The sequence below is a fragment of the Cygnus atratus genome, chromosome 6 (genome assembly GCF_013377495.2).
Source record: "Cygnus atratus isolate AKBS03 ecotype Queensland, Australia chromosome 6, CAtr_DNAZoo_HiC_assembly, whole genome shotgun sequence".
Taxonomy (NCBI): Eukaryota; Metazoa; Chordata; class Aves; order Anseriformes; family Anatidae; genus Cygnus; species Cygnus atratus.
This window is the reverse complement of record NC_066367.1, coordinates 34,186,523-34,199,276: the sequence shown is the minus strand read 5'-3', so window position 1 is coordinate 34,199,276 and position 12,754 is coordinate 34,186,523. Positions and strand designations below refer to the sequence as shown.

At 46.5% G+C, this 12,754-nt stretch overlaps 1 protein-coding gene across 1 annotated transcript; it reads right to left on the bottom strand.

Annotated features, from left to right (window-relative positions):
- Window positions 1–1,154: 1,154 nt before the first annotated feature.
- Window positions 1,155–12,010, bottom strand: LOC118252637 (carnosine N-methyltransferase 2). Its single transcript, XM_035556125.1, has 8 exons — window positions 11,985–12,010; window positions 9,811–9,872; window positions 8,309–8,447; window positions 6,824–6,876; window positions 3,455–3,562; window positions 3,213–3,343; window positions 2,527–2,620; window positions 1,155–1,510 (listed from the first exon to the last, which is right to left on the bottom strand). The coding sequence occupies exons 1-8, from the start codon at window positions 12,008–12,010 to the stop codon at window positions 1,155–1,157; spliced, it is 969 nt and encodes a 322-aa protein (XP_035412018.1).
- Window positions 12,011–12,754: the final 744 nt, after the last annotated feature.

The window sequence follows — 12,754 nt, the reverse complement described above, 5'->3', positions numbered from 1 at the left end:
CCCTTCTGCCCTTGTGCTCAGCCCAAAGTCTGCCCAGCACCATGGCCCAAAATGCAGAGTGAGGTCTCCCTTTCCATCCAGCTGCCGTGGCAGCACCTCCTTCAGCTCTCTGAAAGTCTCAGAACCATGCAGAAGTAGTCTCAACTTACCTGCATGACCATCTGAAGCCCATGCATTGTATTTTAGTAATGTAGGTGCTGTGCTGCAGTCATCCTTATGGGCACGTGCAGGGCAGGGGCCAGGCTGTGGAAACACAAGAGTGAGCTGCATCTCAGCTCGGCTCTTCCACATCCTCAGGGTCACCCTTCTTACTTATGGAAGCACTTAGTGTTTCCGTAAAATGGTACTTTGCATTTTTCCATTTTTTAACTAAACAACCTCTTCGCTCTTCATTTTCTCTAAGCCCACATATACAGAGCAAGATGTGACTTTCTTTGGTTTAAAATGGCTTTTATTTTATAAGGAGAAAAAAAGTAGTAAGAAAGTAACAAAATTAATACCTGCCTGAAAGAGTACTAGGCAAGTACTATCCTGTAATCCAGAAATTCTCCAAACAAAAAGGTGGAAAATTTTTTAAGACATGTCTATATTGCGAGACGCTGAGATGTTCAGGGTAGTAAATAGCTATGCTGATTAAAAAAAAAAAAAATTGAAATAGCCTAGTGCAGAGCAGCGAGCAGCTCCAGTCAGGGTGCACTGAGGCACATGTTTGGGGCAAAGCAGCAGGGACACCTTGGTGGTTTTGTCCAGGTGCAGTTGGAAGAAACAGGTGTGTATGCAGCTGGCATGGGGGCTGCAGCCTTCTCCCGGCACCTAGTCATATGGACATGTCTTTAGGTATGTAAATATGCCGTCTGTATGGAAAACTGGAAATACAGTTGAGAGAGGATGCATACCATTAAAGAAAACACCTTCCACGCCGGCTTTTAGTGAGATGCAGCTCTTTACTTTCTGGAACGTTCTCCTGAGGTTGGACTAGATTTCCAGGGTGAAAACTTGGCCCTGTTGACCTCAATGGGACAAAGAGCTCATCCTTGATGTCGCAGGCTGCTCCAGACGGGGAACAGGAGGCTGTGCCCCACTTTCCTGCATGCCCCTCTACAACCACCTCGCCCCACACTGCCCCGACTTGGCCTCTGCAGTTGGTCCGGACTCTAGGATTCAACTACGATCATACTCAGGTTGTTGCAGAAAATGACCCTCCCGTCCTTCTTGCTGCTGCATTCGGGCTGGCAGAGAGCCTCTTGCAGATGCCTCCGCAGAGCCGGCGGGGCCGTGCCCAGGAAGTTTTTCGTCCCCGTCAGGAAATCCATCATTTGGCCTCCAGCCGGGTCCCCCTCGACAAAGCACTTGGTGATATCCCAGCCTGATGGGAACTCATGGACGCGGTACTGGATGCCGAGCCTCCTCAAAACAGCCGTAATGCCGTCGGAGGTGATGTAGTGGCCGCTGTCAGTTGAAGGCAAGCAGTGCCTGTACTTCTTCCACAAGCTGGCCCACCCGCTGCTGTCTGCAGAGCAGGAGGAGAGGTCAGTCCTACAACGCCAAGGCAGCCCAACACCAGCCAGTGCAGTGACTGAATGAGGCTGAAATGCTTGCTGCTGGCACGGACCTTGCCAGGAGCAGTAGAAGGGCTTTCCCCTCACCTGAGTCCACTCATAAAGATAGGTAAAACCATGACCACCTGCATCCCTCCCTCCAAAACTCTCCTGTTTCAGTGAAACTCCCAGGTGACCATTACCAGCATTGGGTTTGTCCGGAGCAAGGAGTGCACACAGCTATATCAGTGCACAGAGCCTGCACATGCATGTTACTCCTTAAGTGCCCCTTTGATAGAATACTGCAGGCATTTTTATGCACTGAACCTCATTTTTAACATCCAAAAGCATATACACGAAAAAGTCTGTCCCAGATAGCAGGAGAAACAGCCCCCCAGCAGTGCTGGAGGGAGGTTTAATGTCGAACATGGGGAATTGTGTTTTGTCCACTATGCCATGAGCTGGGAACTCATGAATGGCACACAGGAAAAAACACTTTTTTTTTTTTTTTTTTAAGTAAGTATGATGAGTTTAAAAGTGCCTCTTTTTCAAAGCCCACAGCTCTGGGCAGCTCCCGTTGTCCTGCTGGGTTTTTAGCCATCGCTGTGCAAAGTGCCCCAGAGTTCAGGCTGTCTTTGCATGGTGCTCATTTCACCATGAACAAGGACTGGCTTTCCTCCAGGAGTAGCCACACTTCTCTCTAGCCAGTAATTTCACAGCAGGAGGCCTCTGCGAGGTATGGAGTTGTTCATCTACTTTTCATGCAGGGAAGCAAGAGCACACAGGTTACATCTGTAGTCTCATCAGACATCGGGGTCCAAGAGACTAAGCCCATGGTTGCATGCTCCCTATATAACACAATCTTTGTTTTGTTTAATTGTGATGCAATTACTGCTACTGAAATCCTGAGGCAATTACTGGTAGCTCTCATACTTGATAGCCCTTCAAAATACCAGCAATGATGCCAAAAATGAGACGCCCCTCTTACCTGATAAAATTATGATCAGGAGTTTACCCTGGTGGTCGAGGCAGCTGTGGAAAAACTTGATGGTATTAGGAATATCTTCCACACGGTACAGCATCTGGAAGGGAGAGTTGCATGCAGCCATTACTCCTCCTGCGTGGTGCAAGAGCCCTGCAAGGGTTTAGGCCCTCTCTATAGAGCTGGTGCTTTACATGACTTCCCAGTTGCTTCCCGCCCAGCGCCGCCCTTCAGGCCCAGCAGTGCTGTGGCTGCAAGATGTGTGCATCCCTTTAATCAGTTTTTAGGCAAGTTCTTCACTATTTTTGCTGACTTCCCACAGCCAAGGCCCCTGTGTGAGCGTGCAGATACAGATACAGATGTTCACTAATATTTCCATTCAATGCCATCCAAATTATTCTGATTAGGTCAAAAAACTCCTGCTTTTTGAAGTGGCAAAGCATAATTGTTGGTCTCTGTGTGATGTTTTATGCATCTGTCCGACAGTCCTGTTTTATTACCCACCATACAGTTAAACCAGTGAAAACCAGAGACCAAAACCTGGGTGGATCAGGAATGAGGTTTAGTATTTGTACAGCTGCTGCAGAAGCTATTGCTTGCTGGAGAACTGTGTTCATCCCCGGTCCCCCCAACATCCAGCAGAAGGTAGTGTTGAAATGTAATACTCCTATATCAAAAAAATACTTCCTTACCTGAATCATATGTATGAAGTCAAATTTCTTGTTTATGCATTTCTCTTTCACCTGTTGTTCATACTCTGAAGAAGTGAGCTGGTGCCAAATAAAGGAGACACCCTGCAGATCTGGAGCTTGATTAACCAGCTCTGTTTAAAAAGTAGAAGAAAAAAAAATCACAGAACAGCAGAACAAATCATCATACAAATCAACGGTTCTGGCTGTACCCCAGGCAGTGGAGGTGGCCCAAAGAGCCTCACCTTTGTAAGCAGCCACATGCTGTGCGTTGGGCTCTACGATTTCGTTGTTAATAAGGACCCCTGGATGTGCAGCCTGCAGGATCCTGATCATTTTCAAATCCTGTTCACCTATTCAATAAACACAAATTCATTATTTAAAAAAACACTCAAATGGTGATGAAAGGATGCCAGTTCACCTGCTGCTCGGAAATCCCCAAAGCAGAAGTGAGGCACTTTCTACCTTGCATGGTGGCATCTCAGACAGTAACAGCCTTATCTCAATGTCTAACTGCTCAAGTTAACATATACTTAGAGATAAGGCTAAAAACAAGGAAGAAATAAGCAACTGAGCAGAAACCTACTAATGGCAATACTCTGGGTCATGGGAGAAACAGGTTGAAATAATCGAAGATCAATGTTTAAAAAAAAAAAAAAAAAGGAATCATTAGTTTTCAAGAAAAACACAAAGTTAGCACGGGGGCAGGGAGGGATTTGGCACGGCTGTGCAGCTTTGCCATTGGCACTGCCCCAGGGAGATGGCAGCTGCCTTGCCGCAGGTGTGACACTGCTTGGAGACCTGGAGGTCTGCAAAGGGTCTGTCCTCTCTGGAGCCAGGCCACATGGTCCCAGCTCTAGGAACCCATTATCCAGTTGTTACCTTAGAGCTGCAAATATTCACTTATCTGTGGCTTGAGCGTCATGTAGGCGCCCTGCATTTGGAGCTATTGGTGCTCCTCAGTCACAGTCTGAGCTCTGGGGGAGCAAGCCTCAGTCTGTCTTTCTGTCCTAGAAAATACCCAGCCCCTTTCGAGGTGATGCAGGTCCCCCTTGTTCTCTGTCAGAAGGGCTGTGATGCACCAAGTGTACAAAGTCCATCTGGTTTGTCTGGGACTATGGTAATAAACAGAGGTGACAGCCTTCAGTGGATCTCTGCGAGGATCCTGTCTGTAGCTGATGGCGGGGCCTAAAAATAGTCCTGCCCACGAAAATGTCACACACAGAGGGCTTGACATGAGATACTGCATCTTCTCTAGCCTTTTAATGGATGGACATGCTATGAGGAAAGCTGTCATCTTTGACAGGTGTTACATTAAACAGAATTCAGGGAGGGAAATACCAGCCATGCCGGCACTGCACTGACATCCAAGGAAGGACGTGTCTTTTGAAATTGGAGAAAGGTACCCAGCACCCCTGAAACATGTGGCAGTGGCAGTGCAGGGCTGGCCAGAGGCACAAGGAAAGAGGCTGAGACTGCATCCATTGAAGGCAGTTTCGTTGCTGGCACTGGTGTTACGGGTGAGCTGGAGCAGAGGAGTTCCTACTCTGAAACTCTGTATTTTACTGTGTGTTTTTGCTGATGCACGGGCAAGGGCATTATCACCTGCTAATTCAAAGACTGGATTAGGGAACTTTACAGAGTTTTAGAAAAAAACAACAAAACAAAACAAGACAAAAAATCACTTTTAAAATACCCTTTTGCTGCTGAAATACACTTCTGCCACCACCAGAGGCTCCAGGGCATGGGACAGCAATGCTCTATGTGAGGAGCCCACATTTGGGAACTGCTAATTGCTGGTGCTCCCCAGCCCAAGGCACTACCAGCTGGCATTTAGGACTGTAAATTGATTCAACCACTTGCTACAGGGATCTTCCTTGAATGAATGGTTACATAAAGATCTTTTTTTTTTTTTTCCTTTTCTTTCTTTGCATGGTCACCGCCTTCCTACAGGTTGAATGCTTTTGTTGGTAGAGGCAGGTGGGAGCTGCTGGCTTGAATTTGGAGAAAAGATGCAGATACCTTGAAAGTCTGTGGATAAGACAACCATTTCACATGCTCTGTGAGGTCAAACAGGATATTCCCAAGATCACTCCCTCCCCCCCCCCCAAAAAAAAAAAAGAAAAAAAAAAAAGAGAGAGGGCTCAGAAGGTGCAATAAAATGCAAAGATGGTCCCTGGGGACTCACCATTTGACGCTGCTCAGGTTTCCCCATCCACAGGCTCATGTGCCTCCTGCAGAAAACTGGGGAAACCAAGAGCAACGAACCACATCAGGGCACTGCCGAAATGGGAGTGCAGCCCCACTGCAGCCACAGCCCACCCGGTCACTCGCCGGGAGCTGACAGCCAAGGTGCTTGCACCAGCCGCGGGGAACAAGGGCTGAATGAGTAAGCGTGGCCAGGACCAAGCAGCAGACTTTTAGGATGCGGAGCGGGTCGCATTCCCCTTTAATAGTTCAGTCAACTAAACTGATTTTGGCCGCGTGAAACCAGAGTCCAAGCCTGAGAAGGTCAGGGATCACACATGACCTTTCACTCGGTGCCACGCTGGCTCACTCCCGTGCAGCACGCACAAGTTCAGCTCAGGCAGCCTCGGCACGCTGCAGGGTGCGAGCCCGTGCCCCTGCCAGCCTGCCTTAGGGCTTTTCTTTCCCATTGAAACTTCTGAAGAGGAAATAAGGAAAAATGAGGGCAGTGTAAAGGGTTCGCCTTTCCCTTGTGCTTTCTTGGAGTCAAACAGAATTTCGGTTTTATATTACTTAATGAGAACAGAGCATAATTGAGAACTGAATGATTTCTTCCTCCTCACTCTCTTATATGCTCCAACATATTCCCAGCTGGAGAAAACAATCACTGCTATTTTCTTCTTACTCAGGAAAACAATCAAAACAAGTGAGAAAAAATCTTTCAGTAGGAAGTATTAACACTTATAATTCAGTTGAAAATACCTTCTAAAGCAAAATCAAACTCTGACAAATCAACCTGCTACTTTTTTTCTCTATTTTGTATTTTCTCCCGGTTTCCCTAGGAGCAAAGCTGCATTTTTTTTCCAGAAAAATGCGTTTACAACAGCTTTATGGTTATTTCTGCCAAAAGACTTTTCTTCTCTGTGGGAGGGGGCGTAAATACCATTCACAGTTAAACCCCTCTTATCACCAGATAAAAACAATAATAACAAAGAAGCACATCTTGAAGAAGCTGACAAGGCCCCGTGCTAATGGTTGTGGCCAGTCCGTGTTCATCTCCGCTGGTTGAGCACCACCTGCAGCCAAACAAAGCCCAGCTTTCACCTCTGCAGACCCTGAAGGCAATGCACAATGAGAGGTGCCTTTGGGTGGGAGACCCTAAGACAGGACCTTTGGGTGGAACAAATCCCAGGTGTCTGTAATTCCTTCTGATGAGGTTTGAAGGTGTTCTCCTACCTATCCTGGAGGACTCCTTGCTTTTAGACATACATAGTCAGGAGAGAATCATCAAGAGGAAGGTATTTCCATGAGGAATAGTGTTATTAATGCTTGAGTAATTCTCCCCATTGCCTAGAACCTGGGTAGAGCTTTCCCTCACCCCCAGGACCCCCGTCCCCCAGCATTAGCTGTGCTGTTCAGCTCCTTACCTGTGCCGCTCCCCACGCCCAGAACATTTATCATCGATTTTCCATTGCCGAGACTGAAATTACAAGTACATGTTACTCAACCACACTGTGTCACACAACTCTGTTTTAATTCTAATATCCTGGATGCCACATTGGCCCAGGAATTTTACTGAAATGAGCCACATGAATTGAGATGAAAATTCGAGCATCCCTGTGGAGCCCAGCTATAACTTATTTCTTAGCAGGATCTGGCCCTGTGTAAGCAGGCTCATATTTAAAAGTACAGTAGGCAGCAGGGTATAGTGTTTCTCTTTTCTTGCCAGAGTTTTCTTCAAGCTGTGGCTGGCACCATGCAAAACAGCCTCGAGAAAACCTGGGCCTGGGTTCGCTTTGCAGGGAGTGAGGCTGTGCTTGGCCAGGGCTGCGGGGACAAGGTGAGCCGGGGCAAACCTCTTTGAACTCAGGAGACAAGTCTGGTTTTCTGACATTGGCTATAAATGCTCAGAAAAAAATCAAAAGTTGGGCTATCCAGGTGACTGTAAATATTCTCTTTTCAATATTCACCTTGGTTTGAAATTGGGAGCAAAGGTCAGAATCTTCAATAATTTTGAAGATTAGAATCCCAGAATTAGAACCCAGAATTAGAACCCCAGATTAGAATCCTACTAAGATGCAATGTTTTGAATTGGTCCAGCAAACAGAATTGTTTAAAACTCACATAAAGAAATGCTGCGTTTCAATTTTCCCCAAACAATTTCTTTCTTTATTACTGCTTTTATTACTTTAGATAGATAGCTAGGCAGACAGACAGATATAGATATAAGCATCTGAAGTTACCTGCCTAAGTGTTTTTCTCAAAGGAGAATACAGTTTCTACAACACCCAAAAATTATCCAGACTTGAAAGACTTTTCTTGCGGTTTGGATCTAGCCTGTTCTGAAACTATCTGCAGTCACACAGGTTTAATATGTTACATCAGTACTTCACAAAACTGATTATCATTTGGTACTTAAGCAATGCAAATCGACTTAGGATAGAAATAAGGAGGTCTTAGGGGATTGAGAAAAGCAAGAATTAGTCACTAGAATAGAATTAGAGATGTGTTTCTGTTTGGACTGATGTATGATGAAGTCCCAAAAGCAGGCATAGAGCACAAGAGGGAGCTTTCTTTTGAAGAAAAAAAAAAAGGAGGGGGAGAAAAAAAAATCCAAAAATCGTTAATCCTTTGAAAATCAGCTAATGAAAGCAGATGGACATGAAAATAAGGTCTTGATTCTTTCCCTAACATAAGCTGAGAAGCAACACAATGTATTAATTGAAATTGCATGTATACTTGAGACATTAAACAGAATATCCTAAAGACCACTATTAAGGGACTTAAAACTGAAAAGCATTAAAAGTTCATTCACGCCCCAGAAAACCCTTAAACGTTTGCTGACCCTAATGCACAGGTTGTCCTCCCCAAATAACAGATGGCTTTCACACCCCAGAGGACACGCTTCTTACCCTGCCATGATGCGAGGCATTTCTTCCTTGTTGAACTCATCCATGCACTGGTGCTCCGTCGAATGATCCAAAAATGACTTAAAGGCCTCTACATACTCCTCAGCCGTGAGACTTCTCATGGAGGGGACCACATATAGCTCTTGAGAAACAAATATGAATTGTGTGTTAGTGACTTCCAGGCAAATGAAGGATCGAAGCACTTACCTTGTGGAAGAAACCAAACCAAACCCAGCCCAACCCAACAGAAGCCAGAGATTCGGGAAGACAGAGGACACGGAGCCCAGGAGCCATCCATGCAAGCGGGCTCACACAAAAACTTTCTGTGTGTTGACACTAAAGGTGTGAAAAATATTCTTTGATGCCCTTTGACACCAGTATATTTGTTAAGTCACCATCAGTACCGCAGGTTGCCCTGAGGAAAATGGCCCCATTATTTCCTGAAGATGCTTAGCCGGATACGACTTGATTTGCAGAAAGGAAAGTGACTGAAGTACTAAAGGCAAAGAATGAGAAGGCTCAGCAGGTCCAGACCTGGAAGGGCTGTGGCTCTTGCACATACTGGACAGCGTAAATGAAACCGCCAGCTGCTGGCACCCTTGCTATTGGGGTGATGCAACACAAAAACGCACACCTGCAGCTGAAGCAAAAATAGTTAACGCCATGCGCCTCATTTCCGACTCTCGTTGGCGTGGGACAGCAGTGCTGTGCCGGGTAAGTGAATTCCCTGCTGGAAGTTTCAGCTCGTGGCCATGAGGGCAGATGGCAGCAAAAGCATTTCAGCTGAATGGGCTCATGCTCAAGTGCAGGCCACCAAGACTAGGATTTGCAGCTCTGAACAAAGGCCCAGGGCAACTCAAGAAGATGGAGGCAGTTATTGCAAAAACACGCTTTCTTGCTGTCTCATCCTAATGACAGTAGGGATGCAGTGGTAGTGCCAGCCTCAACATCTGAGATCGGTGTTAAAAAGGTAGTGTTTAGAAAGAAAAACAAAACAAAAAAAAGCACAAAAAAACAGCTTTTCCTCCTAAACAAAATGAGAATGAAGGACAGACAGGACAGGATTCAGCAGAGCATCTTCATCCTCATTTTTGCCTTTTGAGGAGTTGCTTATTGAAATTCCACTTTTAGTTGCTATTGTTAAAAAAACTTTGTATGTGTCATACAGGAGTGTGCAATCTTAACTGGACACCTATGCTCTTTCCAAAACCACATGTCCCTGGCTGCTGTTTTTCTGCAAGGTATGAATGGTGATCCAATGTCTAGCCCTGTTGGAGGAAAAGGTATCAATATCTAACCTCAGCACTTTGAACTATACCCTAGTACATATATCGGACTTCCCCTGAACTGTATTCAGTGTAGTAACCTGTTTTTTTGTTTGCTTGTTTGGTTTTTTAACAACTTCCAACTCTGTTTCCAAAACAAGATGTATTTGTAGTGATAGCAAGTGGAGTGGGTAGTTTACTTTAATCTCCTTTTTGTTTTTTGATTTTTCTCCCAAATACCTGAATTATCGTGTGGAGCTGCCAGAATCTCTGCTTCAAAGTTCATGCTGGGGAACCTATTCCTGTAAGGAAAGTATAGCACTTCGGTTATTTGAAGAACCTGTACGCTTTTATGTAGCTGCATTGAAAATGCAGAACAAAAGGAAGATACTCCAGGACAAATTGTCCTTGCTCAATAATCAATAGTGTTTGTGTTCTTTTAGTACAATAAAGTCAGAACTTCTTGGTTAGCTGATCACCCAGAAGTGTCACCAATGGAGTGGCCACCTGCACCACTGCTTGTCTGAGATGTGCCATGGAAGCTTTTTCTCCCTCTGAAGAATCATTAACCAGTCAATACAGTGGAAGGCATTAGATTAACTGATATTACACACTCTGTGAAGCCTTTAATCATGAATGGAGTAGAAGAAATAACAGTGAAATTAGGAAAAGGCTATAGTGAGCTTCCGCATCTGAAGTGAATTGATTGGCCCAATGTTTCAGTGTTTGTTTTGCTTTTGTTTTTTAACTTCAGTTTTTCCTGGATGCAAATGTTACTTGGGTGAATATTAGAAGACATAGGATTCAAAGGGCAAAAGGCAAAGAAGTCATTGTACCATTGCTATTTTCATTCAGGTAATGTTTTCATTCTTAAAGTAGTTTTTTTTTCGTTTTTTTTTTTTTTGTGTGTGTGGGAAGATTTCCAGCAATGAAGTCACGTCTTCATTTTCCTATGATAATGTGCCACATCTATGAAACAGGTATGAGATACCATTTCAGGAAGGTATGAAATGAAATTGAAGACCTCATTTCTACAGAGAAAGTTTTAGCATGAAGCTACCTATGCAAAGTCATCTTCTACTTAACTGCATTTCAATATGGAGAAGCGCAACAAGATTTAGGAGCGATATTCCTGTGTAACCTTGGTTTAGCCATATTGCTGCTCCCAAAGCTTTGTCATTACAAAATGCTTCATGACAAACAGTCTGCAAAAGCTGTAAGCAGCCTTCAACTCCCCTCTGCCAGGGAAAAGCTCTCACATGAATAGGAAACAAGCCAGGGGGTGGAAAAGAAAAATGGGAGTCTTGTAGTGGAGGCTTTGAACCACAAATACACAATGACTGTGCTAGCAGGTAGCATGGAAATGGGCACCTGTGCAAATAATGCACTGCTTTGGTGAATGAAGGAAAGAAGAGACTAAGGTGTCCCAGAATACTTGGAGATGCTGGGGCAGTGCCAGGGTCCTTCAAGAACAGTCCATTTCATGAGTTCATGGCCAAAATCCTGTAGAAAGAGCTCCCCTGACTCCCATGAGGCAGATCAAGGGTCTCAGTTCTACCATCTTGATCTCAAATCTCCCAGAAAAGGCCGTGCAAAAGTTCAGCAGTAATGAGCCTGAACTCAGCCTCCCTCCATGAGCTCCAGCTTGGCTGCAGGCCAGTCCCTCAAATTTCCACTCGACCCTCTGACCTCATCCGTCTCTGCCTGTCAAAAGAGAGGACTATTTTGCCCTCTCTGCTGGCAGAACCAAGCAAGATAGTTTTCAGAATAAATCTCCCATTAAAATGCTGAGAGGTGGCATGGTACCCCCTGCACAGAGATGGTCCGGGGACACGTATTCCATTTCTGACCGGTCAAATGTTTCCAACCATCCCAGGAGACCTGCCAGGTGGCCTGGACAGACTGTGCAGCACAAGTATTCACCAAGAAGGATGATGCCAAGTTAATTCTTCCACTGAGGTTTTTGGTGTTTCTCCCCGGGCAGGGTTTCTAAAACTGCTTGATTCTTGTTGCTGGGAAGGTGGAACAGGCTTACTTATCACTGGGAATAAATGGACATTCTCTAACATCCAGATTAAAAATAGACTTGACCGTAACAATTTGGTCTGGAGCTGCCCATCCCACAGCTAGTCCAGGACCTCAAAACCCACTGGGAGCACTGAGCACGGCAGCCAAAGGCTCCCTCTGGCAGCTGCGTGGGCAGAGGCACAAGGAGCCTCCTGCTCCTGCCTCCCTGGAGGCTGACTGAAACCCCAAACCACGAGCCCAGAATCTCTCTAATTCCATCACCAATAAACACAGAGAATCTCTCCACAAAGCCACCATCCCTCCCAGGACAGGGGCACACGTACTTTCATTCCCAAATCACATGCGTCCCCATGTTGCACGGGGACGCCCTTCCCAAACCCACGTACCTCTTCATCTCGGGGGCCGGCTCCATGGCTGGGGCTGGAGTTGGGGTCTCTCCTCCACCTGGCTGCATGTGTGTGGTGGCAGCACCGTGTGTGGGTGCCCAGGTGCGGGTAGAGGCCAGCGAGGCTCCTAGGTGAGCATTGCCACCGGTGTCCTGCTCTGCGCCAGCCGGTCGCTCAGCCTGCGGGGACGTTGGCGGTGGCCTCTTGCCGGCACCTGTCAGGACAGACAGTGTCACTTGAGTGAAAACGGGAAACCCGAGCCCCGTACGAGTGGTGACGTCCCCGGCACCGTCCTCTCTCACAGCGGACAACAGGGGAACGCTTTAGCAAGGAGCCGTGCTGTTTTTAAGGGGGAAAAAGGGACAGATTGAGGCCTTTGCAACTCCAGTGGAAGTGGATGAGGGACATCAGCCACCACCAGGCAGACCCGGGGGCTGTTTTATGCACTTCTTAATTTGCTTTGAACTCTGCTTCTCCTTCAGACTGGCTGCCCCAGCCCTGCAGTGCCTCCCATCGCCATCCCCAGAGAGGGGGCACAGGGAAGGAGCAGGGACATGGGGACATGGGGAGGGGATGCTGGGTGGCCGGGGGCCAGCAAGCACAGCCTGCTCCTGCCTGGCTTGTTAAACCACAGCAGTTAGATCCTCTCCCTGAGCTAAAAGCAGAAGGCACATAAATCCTGCTCCCTTTCTCAGCGTTCACCCCAAAAGCCCTGCCTGCCCCACCCCAAGGCGCAGCACTCAGCAGGCCGGGCACCCCGCAGCCTTACC

Excerpts from the sequence above, each read along its gene's own strand:
- LOC118252637 (XM_035556125.1), bottom strand. The coding sequence starts at position 12,010 with ATGGAGCCGGCCCCCGAGATGAAGAG. Across the intron at positions 6,877-8,308 it reads ATGCCTCGCATCATGGCAGG|TCTCGGCAATGGAAAATCGA; the intron begins GTAAGAAGCGTG and ends TTGTAATTTCAG. Across the intron at positions 2,621-3,212 it reads ACTTCATACATATGATTCAG|ATGCTGTACCGTGTGGAAGA; the intron begins GTAAGGAAGTAT and ends TCTCCCTTCCAG.